The following is a 25,632-nucleotide window of genomic DNA, read 5'->3' as shown; positions in this document are numbered from 1 at the left end:
TCTAAGTTCACAATGTACTTGGCGAGGACTTTGGGTTCTCCATAAGATGGTCCTCATCTAATGAAGACATGCGCACATTTCAAGTAAAGTCTTTTCTTAGATAAAGCTACTGCACAATTCCAAAGGCTTTATGTTGGTCATATGTTAACTCTGGAGACCCTCATTACTGCGAAGAATGTCTTTAGATTTTGTTTGAAGGGTTTTAGCCCTAATGCGATGAATGCCCTAATCTTATTAGTGTTGTTACTGCAGTCATTCAGGCATCGTATTCTCTTGTGGTGGGCTTGGCACTTGCAACCTAAGTTAGCTTACCAATTACAATTGATGAATATACTCCTCCTCCTATTCTTTAGGGTTCTCCTTCTATGCCTGTTGTCAAGGAAATGCCAATCGAAGTTAGTGGGGGTTCATTTTCATGGCACGATAATTTGAGCACGTAAGAGTTCTCATTATCCCTGCATTTCTTGCTATCTGAGGTTAGCACTATTGGGTTGAAGTATGTGAAAGCCTGCTATAATGAGCTCGCAGAGACTAAAGCTAAGTTGGGAAAGATGCGTGAGCCATATAATAAGATGAAGAAAGAGAAAAAAATTATCAATGAAGAAAACGAGGACCTTACTGAATGCCTTGTTGTAACGGAGATGAAGTTGGAGGGGTTCGCCACTGAGTTGGCTGTTGAGAAAGAAAGGAAGGTGGTCGCAGAAGCTGCGTTAGGGAGGGCTGCTATAGGGCACGCTACTAAAATACAAAGAATCATCATGGAGAGCTAAGATCAGGTGGATAGGACTCTATAGAAGCAGGCTGATACTCTGGTGATCTTTCAGAAGAAGATAACTGAGAATATTTTACATTCTATTCCAAAGTTGAAGCAAAACATATTACTTCATGCTCAAGTTTCCTGTGGTCCTTTTGATGTTTGCAAGGTGGACTTTGACACTTTGGATAGGCTGGACTGTACATGGATACCCTGGGTTTTGACGTGTTTTGTACTTCAAGCGCTGCACGAGACTCTTTTGTGGCCTCTTGGAAGAGCTCTTCAGATTTTTACTTGGATGAGGATCCGGCTGATGCGAACATGGCTTCCTCTGCTGCGAATGAGGATGATACTCCTACACCCACAAATGATGATGTTGCCCCTACTGATGATACAACTGCTGCAAATAAGTATGCTACCTCTACTGATGACACAAACCAAGGCACTGATGGGGAAAAAGAAGGCAATGTATCTTAATTAAGTTGTTGTCACTATAATTTGCTTTGTTAATGAGAATAAGGGTTTATTATTCGCGAAAATCTGTCTTTTGTGAGATTTTTATACTTGTCGCATAATTATATAATTATAAGGGTTTTAAGTAAAATATTCTAAAATCATTAGTTGTGAATGTGGATTCGCGAGCTGTTTTGTACTTGGGAAATTTTTTAAAAATAATAAGTTGGGAATATGACTCCACGAATTTTTTTTTATACTTGAAAAATTTTCTAAAGTAATAAGCTAGGAATATGACTTTGCAAACATTTTTATACTTGGAAAATTTTTTAAAGTAATAAGCTAAGAATGTGAGTATGCGAATTTTTTTATACTTGGAAAATTTTCTAAGGTAATAAGATGAGAATGTGACTCCGCAAAATTTTTTATATATTGAAAATTTTGGAAGAAATTTTGGAAGATTGCAAAGTTGTGAGATTTTAACTCCGGGTAATTGTACTTAAGCCTGCGATTATTCACCTCCTAGCTTTAATGTCGTAGTTGGGAGCTTTGCTCTCGCTAACTGTGTTGGAGGCTAGGGCTCTTTGCTTGCGAGCTGTAGTATGACAGTTGGGAGCTTTTCTCTCTCTAACTACGATGGAAGCTACAGTTCTTCGCCTGCGAGCCTTAATATGACAGCTAGGAGCTTTACTCTCGCTAACTGTGTTAGAGGTTGTAACTCTTCTCCTGTGAGCCTTAGTATGACAGTTGGGAGCTTTGCTTTTGTTAATTGTGTTGGAGGCTATGGCTCTTCAACTGCGAGCTTTAGTATAAGAAAAATGCTATTGGAAAATGATTTTTATTCATAAGGTAAGGAGTCATACATAGTCTTTTTTGAGGTGTCAGACATTCTAGGTTCATGGTACAAGTGTGCCCTCCATTCTTATTGGTTTATGTGCTCCATAACCTATCTTTTCTAGGACTTTATATGACCCTTCCCAATTTGGAGCCATTTTCCTCGTTGGAAGGCAGGTAGGCTAGCTTCGGTGTTTCTTAGAATAAGGTCGCCCACTTGAAACTGCTTATTCCTAACCTTAGATTTATAGTAGCGAGCTACTTGTTAGGCACGTGCTATGCTTTTAATTCCAGCTGTCTTTCTGTGTTCGTCGATTGGATCGAGGTTGAGCCGGAGGACTTCTTTATTAGCTACCCCCTCGAAGTGTTGTGTTTTATGTGACCTCAAACTAATCTCTACAGGGATTACAACTTTTACGCCGTAGATGAGAGAAACAGTTGTTTCCCCCGTCACTGAGTGAAATGTAGTTCTAAGGTCCATAAAATTCCTAGTAGTTCTTCCAGCCAAGCTCCCTTAGCTTTTCCCACTTTTTTCTTAAGGGCTGTCAAGATTTTTTTGTTCATAGCTTCTATCTGCTCGTTAGTCTGTGGCATTTTTTCTGAACTTTAAGCTAGAGATATTTGAAGGTCAGTGCAAAATTGCTTGAATTTTCCCTAAAACTATATTCCGTTATTCGTAATAATTGTGTGAGGTGTCCTAAATTTGCAGACAATTGACTTCCATAGGAAAGACTCCATCTGCTTTTCTGTGATGGTTGCCAAAGCTTCAGCCCCGATCCACTTGGTGAAGTAATCCATAGTCACTAGCTACTATGAATTTCTTTTGTGCTATAGGGAACAAACCAATGATATCGACCCTCCAAGTTGCAAAGGGCCAAGGACTCGACATGTTTTGTAGGGGCTCCGCTGGTTGCCACTAAATTTTGGCGTTCTTTTGGCAAGATTCACATTTGCGAACTAACTAATGGGCGTCCTCTTGCATGCTAGGCTAGTAGTATCCTTGTCTAAGAATTTTCTGTGCGAGCAACCTACCTCTTAAGTGGTCGCCACAAATTCTTTCGTAGATCTCTCTCATAATGTATTCGGCTTCAAACGTTGATAGGCACTACAACAGTAGGTGTGAAAACCCTTTTCTATATAGTATACCCTTAAGTAAGGTGTATCTATTAAGTGCAGGATAAAACATGTTGTTTTAATTTAGCGTGTAGTGAGTTTGTAATATCTAGATATCCATTTCATATATCAGGAGTTTAGTAAATATTTGTAGTTCGTAATAATGACATACCTCATAGTCTTGCGTTAGCTTTGTAAGCTCTTTCATGTCCTGGATTTCTTATTCCCCTTATAGTATGCGGATTATTGGTGTTATCCATATCTCCTCTAGCGCCATACAGAGTATGTGGGGCGTATCATTACTCGAGGCTTCCCTATGTCAATTATGAGTACGTCTGCGACCCGTCAACATAAACTAGCCAACTTTTACTTTCTGAGGGTAGATTTACTAGCAACAGTTTTCAGCAAACAAAAAATAATTTTTAGTACAAAATATAGGACACATGATACTTCGCAATAAAATTCAAGAGTTGCTAGCATGTTATATCTCATCATAAAATATGTCTGATTGAACTGTTAACTTTCATCAATGTTCATACAGTACATAATCTTTACAAGGTATTTTACTAGTCGATATATTAGGTTATAACTAGCATTACCTGTTGCATCATTAGCCTTTTTGAACAAGCACTTTATTATGAAGTCTGCTAGTACTTGTTCTTTTATTGCTGTTCATAGGGCGAAGTTTACCCCGAATTTTGCGAGCTCGATACTCCACTTTGTTACTCTTTCTGAGGTATCTACTTTGGATAACATCTCTTCCATAAGCTGGTTAGTAACTACGACGATTGGATGGGGTTGAAAGTACAGTCATAATTTACGAGTTGCAATAATCAAGGCATAAATAAGTTTTTCCATTTTTGTGTACCTTAGCTCGTCATTTTAAAGTACCTTACTAACATAGTATACGGGGAATTGTCGGGCATTCTCTGATTTAACCAATACCGCTGTAACCATCTCATCTGAAGTGGCCAAGTAAAGGTAGTGTGTTTCTCCTATTTGAGGTGACTTCAACAGTGAAGAGGAGGTGGGATACTGCTTCAATTTCTCGAAGGCTACTTGGCATTCTTCGATCCATAAGAATGAGGTTTTTAGAGCCTTGAAAAAGGAAAGCATTTTTTTGCCATTTTAGAGATGAGTTTGTTAAGCGCCACAACCTTGCCTGTGAGGCGTTGAATTTCTTTTATGGCTCGTGGGGGCATTTCAATGATGGCTTAAATCTTTTCTGGGTTCACCTCTATTCCCCTTTCTGAAATCATAAAGCCTAATAACCTACTAGCTTGCACACCAAATACACATTTTTCTAGGTTAGGCTTCATTCCGTGAGCTCTTAGTATTGCGTACGTCTCTGTAGGCTTTGCACGTGCTCCCTTATATACTCACTTTTCACAAGTATGTCGTCCACATAGACCTCCAGGCTGTGACCTATCTGATTTTTGAATATCTTGTTCACCAACCTCTGGTAGGTCGTGCTCTCGTTCTTGAGACCAAACGGCATGACCCGATAGCAAAAGAAACCTTCTTCATTGGTGAAGGTTATTTTTTCTTGGTTATCCTGGTCCAACAGGATCTGACTGTAGCCCGAAAAAGAGTCCATAAAACTTATGAGTCGGTAGCCAATGGAGGCGTCAACTAGACGATCGATCGATGGTAAGGGAAAGCTGTCCTTGGGGCACACCTTGTTGAGGTTTGTGATGTCAGTACACATCCTCCACTTACCACTCGCATTCTTTACCATAACCACATTTGAAATCTACTTTGGGTATCCCACCTCCCTGATTGACTAGATTGTTATACATTAGTAACCATCGACCCAAATCTTGGAAAGGATTTAGGCCTCCGACCCAAGAAATGGATGGGTCCCGTAGCAAGGCAAGTTCGCAGATATAGTTCGTTGAGAGGGTCTGCGGGTACAACTCACAATATAAGGTTGTAGACCTAGCTCGCAGCAATAAAGAGAAGATCAGTTCGTATACATCCAATAGACTCGTAGATAGGACCACATGCCCTGAAGGCTACCATGACACGTGTCCAGCAAGTACGGAGCCCACTCAGAGTATCAGCCCTAGGAGCAGAAAAAACCGCGTGCTTCGTAGACACGTGCCCAGTAGGCTTGGAACTCGTAGATTGTCAGTATCAGGGGTAGGAAATGTTAGTGCCAGAGGCAATAAAGCCAAGGCAATGTAGGTGGTCCCTGTTATGAGCTGTAATAGTACCAGTGGCAACATGTATAATTACCCCAACATTCTTATCAATAAGGACATAAGCAAGATATTACTCAACAATTTCCATATATATTAATGGTCCAAAGTTTGGAAACTGAAGCATCTAAGGCGTAATGAATACAATTGATGGGTGTTGAATTAAAAAAAAATTCTCACACTTAAATAGAATGTAAAACAGTAATATAAGAGTAAGGGTCAATCCTACAGGGTTTAAGATATTTAAAATTATTGTTTGTTTTAATCAATATATGCAGCAAGTAACTTTTGTGCCCACAACACATATTGAACTATATGAAAAATAAAAAGGGATAAATCTGAAAATAGTAAAATTAAAATAAATAAATAAAAATGTGCTAATAAACAAAACAAAATTAAAATTGGTAAATTGATGAGACAACATTCTAGCTTTAGACACAATTTTGATTTCGACTTTGAACTGATCTTGAATAATAGATCTTTTTCCTCTAATCGATAAGTTAGTTATACTGATCAAGGAACAACCTTAGACCACCAATCCTTCTGTATGTAAATTAATTGCAGGAATAATCCGACAATTAACCCTTACCAAATTAATAACCTTGAAATCAGTTTCCACGATTTAGCACATCGACAACCTTGTGAACTAGAATGACTCGGCTCGAATCAACAACCTCAATTGAGCGGGTCGTTTAAACTTAATTATTAATTCCTTTGATAGATCCAATCACTCACTCAATTGGTCACACCTACTTGTTCTTGGATAGGTCGATTACGACAATTGTGGATCATATCGATTCTTCCAACTATATGCCACACAACACCGAATCAACATGCCCTTTTTTACTTGATACTATGACGACTTTGCGAGACAACTAAGTCCATCTCTTAAATAGGAGAAATAATGAAAAATAAAATGAAAATAGAAAACATTGAAGAAAATGTGTTTGATTGTAATTTTTAAAAATGAAAATGTATGAAAATTAGAGAACAATTTAAATTGTTTTCACTAAAAAATGCTTTTTAAAATTGAAAAATGATGAAAAGAAGAGTTTTTAACTTTGATGAATTGTTCCTAATTTAAAGTTCAAACCCATATGGATAAATAACTTTTTAAGACAATTTGGGTTATTGGAATTTTACAAAATAAAAAAATAATTACAAAAGAAAAATAATGACATTAAGAATAAATATTATATAAAATATTCAATATGAGTTTCATTTGATTTGTAAAAATTTATAATTTTTTAATAAAATAAAAATTTAAATATATATTAAAATTTAGAAAAATGTTTTTTGAAATTTATATAGTAAAATCATTGTATTAAAAATAAAATAGTGGAGAATTTTGAAAAATCACATTTTTAGGTGGAATTAAAAAAAAAGAAATTCAACCACTTAAAAATTCATCTTAAAAGTCATCCTATATTTTCTATTTTCCCATTATTTTTACCCAAACAATTAAAGGAAGATTTTTTTTTTTGAATGAACAATTAAAGGAAGATTAAAGGAAGATTTAACTATCGAGAAGTTAAGGTAAATTAGTTTATGGGTAAATTGCACTGCAGGCCACTCTAAAATAGTTTTATTTCTATTTTGATTACTCTAATTTTTTTTGTCAATTTAGTCATTTTAATTAAAATAATTGCTTGAATTGGTTATTGTCATTAAAAATTTCATTAATCTACTAACTGAATTGCTAATATGACATTTTTTATTATTTTTGACTAAAATTAAAGACATTTCTGTAATTGGCCAAAATTATCTTTTATTTATTTACAACATAAAAACCACGATACTCGCCACGGGGTATACCTTGTTCCCCATTCTCTGTGGCTCATCACTTCGTCGTTCCTGCTCCATAAGTCTGGGAACGGAACATTATTTTAACTTTGCGCACTGTTTTCGACTTTTTGAGGCATTTGGGCTTTGTCGGGTCTGATTGTTGAAGCATCCATTTGTTTACTAACCATTTTTCATTTAAAAGAAAGTGGAATATGGCAGAAATTTTCATAGTTGCATTGATGTACAGACGCATAAATTCTACAAAATTAGAAAGAAACATTGATGTACAAATGCTGAAGGAGCTATTGTTTGTTTATAAACGATCTCATGAAATTAAAGTACATTTGCCTGTGAAATGAAATCAAACAACGGAAGTCTACTTTGAATTATCAGAGATTATTACTTCAATAATTTCAACACAAAAGGAAATTTCATAGCTAAAGAACAAGGAAAATGTTATGTAAGTATCAACTTATTTTCCCCTTTTCAGCACTTTCATTTTTCCTGATGCCGACAACCACAAAGTTCAGTGGTAGAGCAAACAATAGACAAAAGCTGTGTTCCTAACCAAAAAAAAAACAGATACAAGTTTGTAGTTTAAATTGTGTTATTGTTATCTACACATTGTGATCTCTTATGCATACAAATATTACATAAGAAGTGGACCAAAATTAAGCCTTCCCACATGTAAAATAAATGTCTTTATTTATTAAACTTTCTGTTAAGACTCAAGAGTGGACACTGTACATTGGAAAGTGTAAAACAACTTAGAAAAGAAAGCATCTTTTTCTACTCTAAACCAAAGAATTTGACTTTGAGACTGGGAAATTTCACATCTATTGTCTTGTATACAATTATTTTCGTTTTGAGTTAATTATAGAAATATTTGTAGTTTTGGTTAAAAAAAAATATTAGGTCAAAAATTTATTAATAGATTAATAGAAAATTTAACAATAATGATTAATTCAAGCAATTATTTTAATTAAAGTGATTAAATTAATAAAAAAATAAAAATCAAAATTAGAACAGCCATATTTTAAAGTCACATTGGATGTGCTTTACCTTAGTTTATTATTATTTGTTTAAAGGTACAGAGGCGTGAGCAAATGGGTCGGGCCAAGAGACTGTAGCGTGTGCAGAGCTTCTTCTGTTCGGGCGAAACCCGTAAAGCCCTTCAAAGTTTTGCCCCCAAAGCCGAAACCGAACTCTTCTTCATCTTCTTTTTGATTTCTGATTTCTCATTGTAGTGGCAATGGCTTCAAACATTCCTCTCCATATCATCGATGACGACGGCGACGGCGACGGCCAAGACGTAATCTAATTGTTACTCTCTTTCAGTCTTGCAGTTGTATTAGTAATTTTTGTTTATTTCATTTTAGTGGGTATTGATTTGTTTTAATTTTTAACTTAGGAGTTTGATTGGGAAGCAGCGGTTAGAGAAATTGACAAGGCATGTGAAACCAGAAATTCTTCTTCTTCTTCCCATTTTGCTGCTTATCCTCCTTTACCCCATATTTCTAAGAAAAACTCTTCAAGGCAATCTACGCTCGACAGATTTATTGGGAAGCTGGGACCCCGGCCTCCTGATAATCATCGGATGGTTGATGTTGAGGCTGAGGCTGAGGCTGAGGCTGAGGCTGATGAGGTGTCATTCGTTCAGATTGATGCTGAGGCAGCTAAAACTTGGATCTACCCAGGTTTTTATTTATTTCTTCCCTCCCCCCCGTTGCAGCTTCCGTAACACGCTTGTTTCCTTCCTTGCTCTATTGTTTTTTTATGTGTGTGTTGGGTAACTGGGTCTTTTGACAACCAAATTTTGATTCTTTTGGGTGGTTGTTGCTGAACCAATTGGTAAACTAGGTATCAGATTAGACAGTTTTTATCAATAGTTACTTACATATGGTACACCTATGTATATATAAATATAATGTATATATTTCTTTGGTGCTTTAGAAAGTATCGCTAGTCAGGAATCTACTAAAATATGAACCATTTTATTGCATCTCGATGAAGTAACTTGGCTAGCATACTTTTTCCCCCCTGTTTCCAATTTTTTGGGTAAATATTTTCACTTTTAGTATCAATTCCTTAAATCTACTATGTATTACTACATATGTTAGTTTGATGTTGGTGCACTTGCAATCGCATAGGGGGATATGTGGTGACTTGTCAACTCTTTTGCACAAAAGAAATTCATATTCATCAGTACTGATTGCTGAAGCAATTTATAAGATTTCTTTATAGACTGATCTACGTCTAACTATTATTAATTCAGTATTGCTATAATGGTCCTAGTGGATTGTGTCCTGTTTGCTGAATTAATGATAGTGTTGAAATAACAAGTATATAATGAGGAGCATTCCAAACTCCAAAACTCGGACTCCAGTAATCAATACCCAAGTATCTGCGTACTATATTTTCTATGCTTTGGTACTGCTTCATGTATGGTACAACTCCTACGAGTCATATTCAATTGTAAGTCACTTTTAGGAAACATAAAAAATAGTAATTGCCCATTTTTTTCTCATTTACTATTTGGTCAAATAGGTAGGTTGATGTTAGCAATGCCAGTTACTTTGTTGCTAGAAAAAGGGTACAGACAATAGAAAATTTTTCTTTGTTTTTCCTTTATTGTTGCATTACTTCTTAAATTTTCTAGTTGTTATGCTTCCCATGGTCCTTTAAGAGGCACTTCAAACTTTGTTGGAAAGGACCAAGTTTCGTTTGTGTGTTGAACTGAATAAGGTTTTCCTCTTCATGAAGAATGTTTTTTTTTTTTATATTTACATCAATCCTCCGTTCTGTTTGATCAACTAGAAAGCTTTAGCAGAAACAGGATAGTGTATATCTTTTAATCACTAATAATTTGAAAAAAAAAAAACAAAATTTAAAGTATTTTTCTACTTCCCTTTTTTGAAGATATTTTTGATTTTCTAAATGGCCTAATTTTGAAGTGTCTTTCAAGACTCTGTTTTTTAGCATTCACTAAGAATTCTAAGCTACCATCTCTCCTTTATTGTTAGTGCAGTTAATGTCCCTCTTCGTGACTATCAATTTGCCATAACCAAGACAGCACTATTTTCAAATACGTTGGTGGCATTGCCAACAGGCCTTGGAAAAACACTTATTGCCGCAGTTATAATTTATAACTATTTCAGATGGTTTCCTGAAGGTAAAAGTTTTTTTCATGAGCATTCCTATAGCTCTATTACTCAAATCTTTCATGATTCATTTATGCTTTAGTGGTTGAATAATTTTTGAGGCTGATATCTATCTCTTATATAAATGGAGTAACAAGCTCCTTGTCTGTTGCAAAATGTGTTATTGGATGTTGTATGAATTCTTCAATAGCACATTGCATTGTAGCCAATTTTGTTTTTTTCTCTTTCACTTCTTCTATGTCAAACTGGTTGTGGGTACCTCTTGAAATCTCCATCTGGGCTCAAATTTGTCCTTTTTGTGGTCTAGCATAAATTGCATATGAGAATTTCAATTGCACATTGCATCCCAACATATTCTTTTTTCTTTTTGGGTTTCTTCTTGTAGCTTTCTCATGTCCAACCATGCTTAAAAGCAAAACCTACTACAAATCATAGGATCAAGTTGGCTCTGATACCAAGCTAGTGTGGTTTAGAGAAAAACTACAGTAAATGAATAGAATTAAGGCTGAAAAAAGGAGTAAGATCATTTATAATCCTAGCCATCTATCCTTTTGTCTACCAATTAACAAAGAAGACTGAAATAATAAAATAACATAATAGTAGTAGCTCCTATGTCATTAGGTTTTTATATTCTTATTTCTTATAAATTCTCATAAAAAGAACAGTAGAGGTTCCCAATGTTTGGTTGGCTCTCCTTTCTTATTTTTCATGCACAACTGTTGGCGGTTTTACATGTAACTGGCTTCTGATAGCTGTAGACACATTTCTAGTACAAAATTTTCTCTGGTCTAGTATGGGCTTGTGAATTATTTGTTTTCTCGATCCCTTTTTACAATGCAAAAGTAAATTCATCTTTTTTTCAATTTTTATTTTTTTTGCTTCATCACTATATGGTTGATGTTCCATTTTAATGATAGTTAAGAATGGATAACTAGTTAAATTAGAAATTTAGGTTCCTATTTCCTATATATTATCTAATGTATAGTATTTTCTGACTATTTAAATAGTTATTGCCTTAATGTTTATTTGTCTTTACTCTTTAGAATGTATAATTTTGATTCAATTAGTTTTACAAAATGTAAGTTGATATGTCCTTGAACTATGATGGCTATTCTATTTTCTTTGACAGGGAAGATAGTCTTTGCTGCTCCTTCTCGACCACTTGTCATGCAGCAAATAGAGGCATGCCACAATATTGTTGGAATTCCACAAGTAAGACAACATTTCTTTTCTCCCTTATGAATGCAAGGAATTTGTCTTTTTTTCTTTTGCAGTTTCACAATTATTACATGTTTTGAGAAGATTTGGATCAATCTGATGCAGGAATGGACAATTGATATGACAGGTCAGATATGTCCATCAAAAAGAGCAAACTTTTGGAAGACTAAAAGAGTTTTCTTTGTTACCCCACAAGTTTTGGAGAAAGACATTCAATCTGGTGATTCTCTAAAGTAATTTTCACTGCATGTTATTGATGGATGGAAGATAACTGACTGGCTGACTTATGATTTTTTTTTTTTTTTACTTCTACCATTCTGCTTAAGGTCTTTCTGATATGTTCTTTTGCTGGATTTTTCTCATCAAATAACTTGTTGCAGGCACATGTTTGTCAAAGTACCTTGTGTGTTTGGTAATTGATGAGGCTCATCGAGCAATGGGAAATTATTCCTACTGTGTGGCAGTTCGCGAGGTAGTTTCCACATTTCTTTTAGTCTTTCAAACTTTTATTTTTCCCTTTTATTTTGAGCATGCTGTTGGCGGCAACATTTATAGAACGAGTTATTGAAGGTGCTAGTGTTACCCTAAATTTGTAGTTAATGTCAATGCCAGTGCAGCTGAGAATATTAGCTTTGACTGCAACACCAGGATGTAAGTTACAATTGTGATCTCATTGTGTTTTGAAATTGTCATGTAACCTTAATGCTTACATTGGTTGCCATTATTCAGCAAAGCAGCCTGCTATCCAGCAAATAATTGACAACTTATATATATCAACCCTTGAGTATCGCAATGAACATGACCATGATGTTAGTCCATATGTTCACAATAGAAAGATAGAATTGATTGAGGTATCCACAAGTTTTTCTCTTTTGAAATTTGTTGTTTGTTATTTCTAATAAAAGTAACATATTCCTTGCAATATTTCCAGGTTCCACTGGGGCAAGATGCTTCTGATGTGAATAATAAATTGTTAGAAATAATTCGTCCTTATGTGGCCAAGCTTCATGCAAATGGACTTATTCAGAACAGGGACTATCAGACTGTATGGTTCTACATATGTTATAATTCTTGGTTCTTTCTGAAAATTCATCATTTCTGCATCTTAGCTTATTCAGCTTTTAAGTCTAAGCCTTTTCATGGGTGTACTTGTTGCCTGTTAGAACTTCAGAATCTTTCAGCGTGCTGCTAAATTGGGAAAAAAAGGCAATAACTGCATTGCTATGAAAATTTAATCTAATATAAAAAAGTTCATTATTCACTTTATGTGGTAGCATTTCTTAAGAAACAAATTGGAGACGAAGCAAGGCAAAATAGTTGATGCTAAATAATTTCTTAAAACATCTATGGTTCTCAGAGCTGAAAGTATCTTTCTAGGACTTGAGTATTACAAGAATATGGTTGGATTCTTTTTATTGCATTGCTCGGATATAATTTTGAGAATTTTCTGCAATTTCTATTGTTTCCTAAATTTAAAAGCTCATTGTCTATATCTATTAATTAATTCTCAGAAATGCTAGAAAAACGAGGTTGATTTTTTGAACCTTATATGGTTGTAATTTATAAACTTCAAAGTTACATTGAAATGACTCTGATTTTCAATTACCACAGTGGGGTGGTCCTGTTGTTCTTACTTACATTTCCATTTCCATTTGATAGTTAAGCCCGGTCGATTTACTTAGTTCAAGGGATAAATTTCGTCAAGCTCCTCCCTTAGATCTTCCACACGTTAAGCATGGAGAAGTTGAAGCATATTTTGCAGTTCTTATTACACTTTACCACATTAGGAAGCTACTTTCAAGCCATGGAATAAGACCAGCATATGAGATGCTGGAGGAAAAGTTGCGACAAGGGTATGTGTTTGACCACTTTTGTTTCACAATGTGAAGAATTATTGTGCATATTTTACTCATAGCCACAGGGGATCAGTCTTGAAGTTTTTATACTGTATTCTATTTAGTAAAATGCTTCTGAAGTTGGGAAAAACTAGTATTCGATACTAAATGAGTGTCATCTGTTTCTTTTTGAAACAAAAATTACTTTCTGATTAGTGTTTGTAATCTTTTTAAGATAACTACAGGTATGTAGGAGTTGCAGGCAGATGATATGAACTGTATTTTAAGAATTAACCTTTTAGTGTATCTTTTATTTATTCTTATAAATTGAATCAGAAACAACATTAGTGACCGGTAAATAGCAGAAATCTAATGGTGATTTGTTATATTTCTGCTAATTGCTATTGGAGTTGAACCATGGAGGCACAGATGAGTGGGTGCGAATAGACAACCACAAGCACATGTGATATATGATTGAATCTACTATTATGTCCACTATTTTTTTTGTTAACCTGAATGTCTTCAAAGTTTTAAGATGTTCAGAATTGATTGTTGCAGGCCCTTTTCAAGACTGATGATTAAAAATGAAGATCTAATGAATGCAAAGCTTTTAATGCAACGGAGTTTGTCTCATGGTGCACCAAGTCCAAAATTGTCGAAACTGTTAGAAGTATTGATTAACCATTTCCGTATGTCATGTTCAATTTAAATAATAATCCTGCATGTGGTGGTTTTTATCTGCCTCTCCTTCTGAATAGAAGCTACTAAGACTGGGATGCTGGAAACTAGAATTTTGAATGACTGATAATTTGGAGTCCTTTTATATACATAGTTAGTCTTTTATATATAGTGAAGCTTTGCAAAACAAATTGTAGTTTGTTGTGGCTTGCAAGACTTGTAAGATCTTTTATACTTGTCAAATTGATCATAAATACTTAAGCTTTGACTCATTTTGATACTTGATGGTTCTCATAAATATTTTATTTTTTGTTATCTCAACTATGTGATAGGAAATGAGCAGTAGAAAAGGAGGTGAAAGGTTTAGGTAGGCCAGTCATTAGAAGTCTGCCTGCTTTTGGTTTATGGTTGGCTAGTATTATCTAGGTATTTATGATAGGTATAAATCAGAGTTAAATTGAATTGAGATTATAGCTAAAGGAGGGTAATGGGATCTAAGGATAAGTTTTCCAGAAATTTTTCAACAGCACCAAATTAGAAAGAATCTTTTGGGCTCTGTCCTTCTGCCACTAAGGTTAACCAGGAACACCATAGCAAGAGACACAAGTCAATGGAGAGGAGTGCCAGGCATCTGTGCCTCCAGTCCATAAACCTAAATAGGCATATTTTTTTTCTTTTTTATATCAAGAAAATTAAGACAAACAGAGATCGTAGACTGCTTTTAACCTACAAAGATGAAGATTCTGGATTGGAAACCAAGTGGCAGACAAGTGAATAACCATCTTGGACTCTGAAAACAAATTCGAAGTTTTAGGATAATCTAAACTTAGCCCTATGATGTAGATGTGCAGAAACTATAAATCTGAATTGCTAATACTGAAATTGCATATACGAGAAAGAAACAAATTTTGTCTCCCATGACTGGTAAGAAACTATAGGCTGTTAAACTTGTGATTTTGAAGGTCAGATCTTGTATTTTCTTTTCAGTCCATAGTTCTTGCATTTGTTGCAAAGAGCATATTCTAGCTTTAAGAATATAGAATTACTAAGCACCTAGTTTAAAGTCATTAGTTCTCAGTCTTGCTAGCAACTACCAGATCAACTTGTCATGATAAGGGAAATCTAGCACTTTTTGGTTGATTCCTGTCTCAAGTAGCTTTATAATTAGCTTTGCCATTTGATAGTTACCCTATTAGGAATTTCAGAATGGAGAAATATGTACTAAAGCATTCAGCCTCCTATATCCCTTCTACTATAATGGTTAGGGTTTTTGAAGATTTTACTGTTGATTGTATAAATTGACTTTTGCATGTGGATGAGATTTATCACCTATATTTGGTCCATAAATTTTTTTTTTGTCTGAAGCTTTTTAATCATATTTCTAGCACAGAATTTAAGTTCTCTCTCTCCCTCTCTCTTTTAATTATTATTATATATTTTACTGTATATGTTACAGAAACAAGGGATCCACAAAACTCCAGGGTGATTATCTTCTCAAATTTTAGAGGAAGTGTTAGGTGGAAAACAATTTTCATATTCTTCTTGTTTGTGACACTTTCAATGTCGAATATCTTACCATTCCTTGATATTAACTAAAATTGCTTTCAGGGACATAATGAATGCATTAGAAAGTATTCGAGATTTAGTCAAAGCAACTGAATTTATTGGTCAAAGCTCAGGTTTGCTGTTCTGTTAACCTTTTCCAATTGAATATGCTTATCCACAAGAAACATTATTGTTTAAGTATAAATTTAACATTTCAAGAAGCATTGGAAGCATTTAGCACAAGATGCAATTTTTTTTATGTAATGCTTGAATCCATGTTAAATGGTATTGGTTAATTTTGAGGTTTGTTTCAGCCTAATATTAAACTCATTCTCTCCACTTGCTGCAAATTGTTCTATGTTGGATGTCGTATATCATGGCCGACGTTATTTGTTGCTAGCCTAAGCTCAGGTTTTTTTGTTCTGTTAACATTCTTGAGTTGAGTATGCTTATTGTTTAAGTATAAATCCTACATTTTAGAATCACTGGAAGCATTTAGTGCAGGGTGCAAAATTTTTTATGTAATGGTTGAATCGATGTTAAATGGTTTTTGATAGTTTTGAGGTTTGTTTCAACATTAAATTCAAGTCATTCAGTGTTCATTGAATCAATGTGTAATATCTTCAAGTGTAATATTGGTTTTATGTTGGACACCCTAAAGTTCAAACTAGATGCTAACCATAGTCTTTTTACAGGGAAAGCGTTGAAAGGCCAGTCTCAAAAAGTTCAACAGGCAGTTCTGGAGGTAATTATGTTAGCTTTAGTAATTCTTTTGGCTGTTTTTCTCATTTAGATTAATTGGCTTATCATGTTCGATGACAGAAATTTCGAGCTGGTGGCTACAATGTTATTGTTGCCACATCAATTGGTGAAGAAGGCCTGGATATCATGGAAGTCGATCTTGTAATATGTTTTGATGCAAATGTTTCACCTTTGAGGATGATACAACGGATGGGGAGAACTGGAAGGAAGCATGATGGACGAGTTGATATCCTTTTTTGTTTTATGATGCATGTTAAAAAAGTGGGTGGTTTATGAGTGTTAAGCAGTGTTATCTCACATTTGTTTGGTATTGGGTTTCTTATAGTCTTATATTGAAGTTAGGCACTTTTATTTTGCCTATTGCCAATTGGTTTAGGTTGGATGCTTAACATAATATCAGAGCCTAGGTCTAATTATGCTTAACATAACTCTTGGTGAGGTTGTTTATGTGTAGGCCCTGTGAGTTATATCTGAGGGGAAATGTTAAGTACTATTATCCCAGAACTTGTAAGCATTGAGTTTTCTGTGGTCTTATATAAAAGTTGAGACATTCCATCTATTATTAATTGGTTTTGGGTAGGATGCTTAATATGATATTAGAGCACAAGTTCTGTTATGTTGTTCTTCTTGCCTAACCCAAGTGAGTTTGACGACCCTTGGGGAGGTTGTCCACATGTAGGCCCTTGAGCTACACGTGAGGGGAAGTGTTAAGTGGTGTTATTCCATATCTCTTAAAATACTGGGTTTCTTGTGGTCTTATACTAAATTTGGGTTCATCAACCTACTGCCATTTGGTTTTCATGGTGCAGCAAAAAAAACTCTTTCTACTTTGCGATTTTATGGCTCTAATCCTCCCCCGCTAGTGTCCCCAATATGAGAATGTGAATGCTTATAATTCAGGTGTTTCCTTACAAATCACACTAGTTCTAGCTTGTCAAGGGTCAGAGTTGAAGGGTTACATGCGAAAGCAAGCCAGCAGCCGGTCTCTAAATAAGCATATGCGAAATGGTGGAATGAATAGCTTCAGTTTCCATTCCAGTCCGAGGATGGTGAGATCTATCTAAAGTCAGTTGGTCATGTTTTCTTGTTGCTCCAACTGTTATCTTATGACCCTTTTATACTTTTACCTTCCATCTCTAGATTCCTCACATTTTCAAACCAGAAGTCCAATTTGTAGAGCTCTCAATTGAACAATTTGTTCCTCGTGGAAAGAAATTGAAAGATGATCATGTTATGGAGACACCTCCTTTTAGAGAAAAACTAACTGTTGCAGAGACTGATTTAATTGCCAAGTATTTCCATCCTACCAGTGAGAGCACTTGGAGACCTTCTCTTATTGCCTTCCCTAGCTTCCAAGCATTTCCCTCCAAAGTATGTAAAGTAATGCATTCTTGCAGAACAGTGATGCTGATCGATTCCATGCAACATTTGCATGGCTTAACCTTTCCAGGAGGCAATGGGAATTTCTTTGTTGAGGTTCACACTTGAACTTTGTTCTGAAAATGTTTTCATTTCAATTTACTTCAATCTTGCTTATATATTTATCTAATGGATTCAGGATGAAGTCTCTTCAGCTGATCACTCTGTAGCTGGCATTGTTGAGCAACATGACAGTCCTACCAAAGGTAATATCATCTCGCAGCTTGAAAGGCTTTCTTGACAAATTTGTCTGTTAGAATTTAGGTAATATCATCTACCATTTTTCATGTAAAGGCCATAAATGACAAATCAAGGTTAAAACCCATATAGTCTTCCTCCATATTTGATTCTATAGTTAGAACGTCCAGATGATAATGGACTATATTTCCAACCAGTTGTCATTTAGATAACTTCTTGGTATTAATATCAATCAACCTTTTCTTTTTTCCTTACATGTTGGTTGCTTGTCAGTTATCAATAATTTCATCAGCTAAAGTTTTACGGTTAACCATTATTCCAGATTTTCCAGCTTTGGATAATTGTCAAGCTGCCAATTTTCAGTTAGGACTAACGGATTCTGCAGAATCACCTTTGAGGACTTCAAGAACGAAGGAGAAGCATGGTAGAGATTCTGGATGCGGAAGTCCCCAAGCACATTCCTTCGTATTTGATTCTGATTTTGTATCTGTTGATGCTTGTGGAAAGGTCCTAATTTTATCTGTTCCTTCGCTTTATCGGGAAGATGTAATGCATTCTAAGCATGCCAGTAAAATTACAAATGAGTTGCTAAATTCTTTGAAGCAAGAGGCTAGGAGTGTGAAGACTTTAGATGAAATCATGCAAACTGAAGCTGTTCAAAACATTACTGTGTGTCTGGAAAAAAGTATAGAACTTGATACTTTATCAACACCTAGATTTTGTGAAACTGATTTCGAGAAAGAGAAAATGCTAAATGAAGTCGAAAAGATTCCTGAGACTCCAGATGGTACTTGTGAAATGGCTGATGAAGCTAATATTGATCTCAGAGATACTGAACTTAGTCCCCGTCTAACTAATTTGATCAAATCAGGAGTTGTTCCAGAGTCTCCTATAGCTGATAGTGGTCAGTAGTCCTTACAGGCTAATATACTCTGAAATTTGTAGAGAAAGAGCCACTAATTCTAGCTTGATAAACATGGATTTTGCAGGGCTTTTAAAGCATGAAAGAAGAAATGAGTCCTTTATTCCAGACCAAGCATCATCTCCCAAGTTGTGCACTGAACTGATTTTGAGATCTTCAAGTCCAGTGGAAAGTGATGGGGGCAATCAGGAAAATAGCTCCCATGGAAGAAAAGTCTCAATCATGAAAGATGAAATGATACCTAAGATGAACCCTGTTTCTAGTACAAGATGTAGCCCTATTTCTCCACTTGTGGTGGAAATGAAAAGTCCCTTGGTAAACCTTACAAACAGCTGTGGTAGTAAAAGTTGGCACTTAAGTTCTGGAGAAAAAGCAGAGACAGTTGAGCCAGTACGGGTGTTTAAAAGGTTGCGCAAAGTTGGGAATTGTGGAAAGGATAGGAGCTCAAAAATCATGAAGGAAAATTCTCTTGTCTCTCTAGCAAACCATGCCAAATCATTATCTGGTGCCAATCCTACTCAAACAAAGTCTGGTAGAGGTAACTCATGTCGTACATGACATGTTTGTTATTTCCAGTGAGGGGATTTTTCAGTTTTGACTTCTGCTTTTCCCCAGATTGTAGTTTTATCTTATGCTTTCAAGCAAGTTACAGAATGCCAAGAAAAAGAACTTGTATACGGGTTGTTGATCAGGCCTGTTTCATATTGTTGTTTTCAGGCAAAAAGAAGCCAGGGAATGATGTCAGAACGTTCATTGATGAGGAAGCTGAGTAAGTGCCTTTCTCCCCTGTTTTTTATTATCTAGGAAAAAAGAGGGGAACAGTTGCTAATTATTGACCCACCAAAGAAAAGGCTTCCATGCATTAATTTGTTCTGTCACATTATTATACTACGGAATTCCAATTGATAAAAGATGACAATTAAGTTCCATAACAGAAAGCTACTTGAGTGGGCATATTATATGTCTCACATTATGGTTGGTTAATTAGTATTTCATATATCTATTAATCTTTGCCTCAGGGTGTCGACAGAAGCTGAAGTCTCTACTGAAGAAACTGATGATGAGAGTGATTCATATGATGATAGTTTCATCGATGACAGGATAAACCTTACGGCAGGCAGTACCCTGATTGAATCTGGTAGAGTTGATATGATGGCAGTTTACAGGTTGCTCACATTTTCCTTCTAGTTATTTCTGCAATCATCTTAAACTCCCCATCAGGTTGCTACAGTCAGATGAAGGCCTAAATCTGCATCTTTTATACATTATTAGAGAAAATTATTAGCTATATGAACTGAAATGAGATAATAGAAACTGGCATTAGATCCGAATAGATGTAGAAAACAAGCCACCAATATTGTTTAAAGTTGACACCAGGTTGAAGGTGATTTCTTTAGTTTTTTCTTCAAACAAATATTATGATTTTCTTTCCTACTCTACATTGTTAGCTAGTTTCCCAATCACGAATCCAGTATTTATTTTCACTTGTAAGAACATTAGAAATCTATCCATAAATTTGTAATACCCTTTAAAAGGTCATCTCCTTTTATTCCTCTTGTATTCATTGTTTGGGTTTTTGCCAAGGTCAGGCCTTAATGAACTAATTACTCTGTTATTGTAGGCGTTCTTTGCTAACCCAATCACCAATGGTGGAGCAAATGACTTGTTCTGCTTTCAGTCCTGACTGCGTAGCTTCCACAAGCAAAGATCCCGGAAGTGGGTGTTCGTCAGACAAGACATTGTATTCTCTCCTGTTACCTCAGCCCGAGTCCATAAATCAGACTGCAGCAAAGAATATGGAAGAGAGGATCTCCTCAGTATCCATGCCGCGCAGATCTTATGATTCAGAAGTAGAAAATCAGACTCTGCAAAGCAGAAAGCGAAAGTTGAGTTTCTTCCAGTTGGAGTCTATTCCTGCAATTAACTTGGAGCAAGAATTCCAATCTGAGGTTGGAGGCAAAGAGTTAAGTAATGCTTCTCAGATGCCTCAAGTGAACAATGTCACTGGGAATGATAATGACTTTGATGATTATGATGATGATGATCAATTTTATGCAAGTCTAGATCTTGATGCCGTGGAGGCGCAAGCCACCATGCTTCTCAAGAACAAGTCCAAGCCATCAATGGAGAAGCAAGAGATAAATGCTCAACCAAACCTGCAGAATGGTGGGCATCAAGGTTCTCCATCATTTGATCTAGGGATATGGTAATTGAACCAAAATATTTAACCAGTTAATTTGTATGATAATATTATATTTTGGTTCAGGAATAATATTGGAAGCTGAGGTGGAATGTTTGTGCTAAGTGTAAACAATGTAATCTTTTGTATTATAGTTTGTACAGAGTTCTATATTTGTTCAATGGGGACAAGGAATGTATTTATTATGTATAGATAATGATATATATGGCCTTTGTATTAAATTTGTTCCACAAAGAAACTAATTAGAACCAATAATAACATGATTTATTTGCGATACAATGTTAACTTTATCATCAAATGAATTAAATTTGAACTATTTTTTCTAGCTATGGGTAAAATGGTTTCCATTTTATTCTAGCTTTGCGTTAAATGGTTTCCATTTAAAAAACAAGAAAAAAACAATTTTCTCGGGGAACGTCAATATGGAATATAAATCTAGAGTGAAATAAAATTGTTTTTGGAATAGGAAAATTTGTTATAAGCTAGAAAGAAAAACAAATCGGGAAAAAAAGGTTTAACTTTACATAATTCTAATTTAAAACTAATCAGAAGTCTCTTGAAAGTAGTTTAAAACAAGTAAAAATCAACGGAGCAAATGGATGCAATTGAGAAGTTTTAAAAATAAACACAGAATAAAAACAAGAATAAATAAAACAACTTGTGGATGAATCCAAGTTTGAGTGTAAAAGTAGATAGGGGAGTAATGGTAATGGAGGGTTCTTGAAGAGAAGGCTGATTGATTCAAGCGAAGCGAGTGGTGTCTTCAATCTTGTCGAGAAATGCAAAGAAGATGGGCTCTTGGACTTGTTTATTAAACTCTTTGAAGTTGTCTTTTAAATTTGGATTTCATTTCTTGGTTTGCTTATTTTAATTAATCAGTACCAACACTTGCCTGTCATTAGGATTTTACATACCTTACCTACAATGTCAAACTGATTCTATTTGGTTTCGGAACAAGGCTTACCCATCCGGCATTTGTGTGAACGAGACCTCGGTGCTTGAGATTCCAATATTCATTAAAGAATTGAGGGATGGAAATTCCAAGGAAAAGTGATAGCCCTGTGATAATGAGGTTTCTCATACAATTCATGTTTGTGAATTGGAGAAATGATAATCCAACTGAAGCTGCAACCAAGCAGGAAATTGTGATTTAAAGTTCTAAATACCATGAAAACAATAGTATAGGAACTTGGATAATACTACTAATATAAAACATAAATACATACATACCTACAAGACCAAAGAATACACTGGCTGCCCAATTCAATTTATTGGCTTGTTTTCTTTCAATCGGGTAGCTTTAATTTCAAGTGTTAATCTTGTGATAATATTGGTTCTTAACTCTTTATAATGAGTAGGTCATTATTCTAATTTGTTTCCAAGGATAATAGATATCCTCACATTGGTGCTGGGTTCCATGTCGAATTCATGAGGTTCCCCTTAGCTTCACATGTCAAGTAGTTTTTAAATTCACTTATTGAATTATTATCCTTCAAAGGTAAGACATAATCTTCATCAGAAGCTAAGATCACAACCTTAGCCCGAATCTTTTCAATATTAATATATAATACTACCTACTTAAATATGTTATACCTGTATGAAAATAATTTTAAAGACATCTCAAAGCAACCTCCAAATCTCTAACATATCCTTTGCTAAAACCAACACCAATTCTTCTATCACTTCCCAATACAAACTCCTCAAAACAAACCTACCTATTGGACACATTAGATCAACTCGAACACCCTTTAATTTGATTCACTGCCACCTTACCATTAGGACCTAAATGATGGGGTCTTTACTCAATAGGATCCACATTATACCCTCTTTCTATTTAATTATAAAATCCTCTCCTTTTCTCTCTGTAGAAGCCCAATTTTATTTGGGCCCAAAATTAAATCAAAAATAAAATTAAAAACAATAAAATCCATTAAGTTCAAAGTTCAATTACAATGCTAGCCCAAATTTAAAATTCACTACCTAAACAACAAACTCAATAACCCAAAGCCCAACAAGCCCATAACCTAAACTATTGTCAGAAACCTTAAAACCTTAAGTCCTCTTTTGCATCGCTCCTTGCCATGTCAACATGCTCGTGCCCCGAGGTTTGCCACTGTCAACTGCCTCTGCCACCGTCACCGTCAACCACGACCTGCAAAAAAAGAACAAACACACAAAAGAAACAGTAGAACGAACAGTAAAAATGAATAGTGTAACATATGGTTATAAAAGCCATAACCAGATTGTAATATTTTTTACGGACGAAAATATACAAAAAAAAAGTGTTAAAAAGAAGAACAAAAGTGACTTTTTTCTTTCTTGTTCTGTTTTATTTCAAAAAAAAAATAAATCGAAGTAAAAATAGTTCTTCACCTGAGTCCTTTCATATACCCGTTGTCGAAACCCTTTTTCGGCCTCAAAATCATCAAGGCAGGGGGTTAAAGATTTCTTTTTTTTTTTTGTGTGTGAACCGAAGGTTTAGCCCTCAGATTTGGGTCGAGAGAAGGCTGAAAAAGGCTTTTTCTTTTCTCTCCGGCCATCGAAGGCGACGGACGCCGTTGCCGATGATCGGTGGCCACGACGGACTCACGGCGACTCGATAGTCAGATTCTGGGCTGTGCCCAGATAGAAAACAGAGAAAAAGGAGATTTAAAAAAAAAATGCTGCTGGAAATGAAATTTTTTTCTGATTCTTTACTTTTATAAGACGTTGATACGACGTTATTTTGGCTTGACTTCAGAAGCCCCAAAATCGCGTCGTTTTGAAGTCGACTCCAAAATAGATTCGACCCGCCTTAAGATCTGCGTGTTTCTTAAAAATGGTCTATTTGCGCCTTTGGTCCTTTCGCTTTTGCGGCTTGTTTTAATTTAGTCCTATTTCATTTTTTTATTTTTTCTATTTTTCCATTTGATTTCTTTTTATTTTCATTTTGGCCCATGGACCATTTTAAGACTTGGATGCCCTAAACGATGTCCTTTCAATCGACCCAATTGCACGACCCGAACTGCCCTAAGATCCACGTGTTTCTTAAGGGGGATATTTGCGATTTTAGTCCTTCCGCCTTTTGAGTCATTTTAATTATAATTCCACTATATTTCTTTTTAGAAATTATACCATTTAATTTTTTGCTTGTTTCAATTTAGTCTTCAGATTGTTGACCCTCAAGGGAATGACGCGTGTCCCAAAGGTTTGGGATAATTGCCCGTTTGGTCCCTGGTTATTTTCATGCATTTTATTTTGGTCCTTTATTGATTAATTTATTTATTTTACAATTTGTACCTTTAATTTCACTAAAATTTTAATACAATCCCTAGCCTATATAATTTTACTCCTTGGTGAACTTTTTATTTATTATTTATTATTTTTCTACCTTTTATTTTTTTTTACCTTTTTAAATGTTTAGAATTTATATTATTTATTTTTCCTTTTTATGTACTTTGATATTTTATTATCATTATCATTATTATTATATTTTATTATGCATATTAGTATTATGATTTATTATTATTACACTTTTATATTTTATTATGCGTATTATTATTAGGCCATTATTACTACAAATTGATGTTGCATTGTAATTTACTAGCACGACATTTTTATTTCCCGTATATTGTCATTCTATTTTTTATACTTCCATTTGATTTTATTATTGGTACAACCATTCCACGAACCGTATTCAAATACATTTACCTGTTTTTATACTATGCCCGAATAAGCTAAATACACATTACTTTAAATATTACGTTCGTGTTTGTACGATGCATAAAAAAGGAATATTTTTTTAAATCAAGGTAATGTTCATTATTTTGGAATTAGAAAAGTCGTGTTCCTAACTTATAGAATATGACTTTTTTCTAAAACCAAGATAGTCAAATATCTACTTTAAAATAAATAAAAAAATGATATTTAAGTAACGGATCAATTGGCGTTTATTCTCGTTTTCAAGGATTTAAGGCATTGTGTCTTAACTTATGGGACATGATCCTTTCTTCTCGATTAACCTGAAATAAGCCCCTTTTGCAGAAATTACTTTAGTTAGGTAATGCCTTAGTACCCAAAGGGATCGTGTTTTAAACTCTTTTTAAATTTTCAATTCTCGACACTAAGACATCAATTAATCAACTAGGTACCGTTTTTAGACGTTACAAGGGTGCTAATCCTTTCTCGTACGTAATTGACTCCCAAACCTATTTCCTTAATTTTGTAGACCAAAAAGTATCATTTTAATAAGTATAACATTTTGTTAAAATAAGCTTTGAGGTGATCCAATCACACCTAAATAAAAAGGATTGGTGGCGACTCCCATTTTCATTTTAAAATAAAAAGTTGATTTCAAAAAAAAAGGTTTCGACAGCTTGGTGACTCCACTGGGGACAAAATAAGACAGTCAAGTCGTGAGTTGATTACTTTTGGTCTTTTTGTTGAAAATCGATAATTTGATTTAAAGTTACGATCCCTTTGTTTCATTTCATCCTCCATTTTTGTGCTAAATCAAGTCTTTATTATTTTGTTACATAATGATATGTTTGCTTTATTGGTTCGAGTCTCTTGGTA

The 25,632-nt window shown here is 34.9% G+C and overlaps 1 protein-coding gene across 5 annotated transcripts; it reads left to right on the top strand.

Moving 5' to 3' along the window:
* The first annotated feature begins 8,245 nt into the window (after positions 1-8,245).
* LOC107895100 (DEAD-box ATP-dependent RNA helicase FANCM) lies at positions 8,246-21,299 on the top strand. 5 transcript variants are annotated; one of them, XM_016820327.2, is made up of 23 exons: positions 8,246-8,452; positions 8,552-8,837; positions 10,169-10,312; positions 11,431-11,513; positions 11,625-11,739; positions 11,900-11,991; positions 12,116-12,170; positions 12,249-12,370; positions 12,451-12,564; positions 13,179-13,372; positions 13,913-14,043; positions 15,489-15,549; positions 15,641-15,711; positions 16,273-16,322; positions 16,400-16,565; positions 17,261-17,388; positions 17,480-17,815; positions 17,898-17,964; positions 18,279-18,860; positions 18,946-19,416; positions 19,596-19,647; positions 19,898-20,044; positions 20,500-21,299. In XM_016820327.2, exons 1-23 carry the CDS (start codon positions 8,393-8,395, stop codon positions 21,086-21,088), a joined length of 4,116 nt encoding a protein of 1,371 aa, XP_016675816.2. In that variant the 5' UTR covers positions 8,246-8,392; the 3' UTR covers positions 21,089-21,299. The 5 variants fall into 5 exon arrangements, with proteins under 5 accessions (XP_016675816.2, XP_040942009.1, XP_040942011.1 ...); XM_041086075.1 differs by having other exon boundaries at positions 8,249-8,452; positions 8,555-8,837; XM_041086077.1 differs by lacking the exon at positions 8,246-8,452 and having other exon boundaries at positions 8,639-8,837; positions 10,164-10,312; positions 11,647-11,739.
* Positions 21,300-25,632: the final 4,333 nt, after the last annotated feature.

This window comes from Gossypium hirsutum, chromosome A13 (genome assembly GCF_007990345.1).
Source record: "Gossypium hirsutum isolate 1008001.06 chromosome A13, Gossypium_hirsutum_v2.1, whole genome shotgun sequence".
Classification (NCBI taxonomy): Eukaryota; Viridiplantae; Streptophyta; class Magnoliopsida; order Malvales; family Malvaceae; genus Gossypium; species Gossypium hirsutum.
This window is presented reverse-complemented; position numbering and strand designations above follow the sequence as displayed.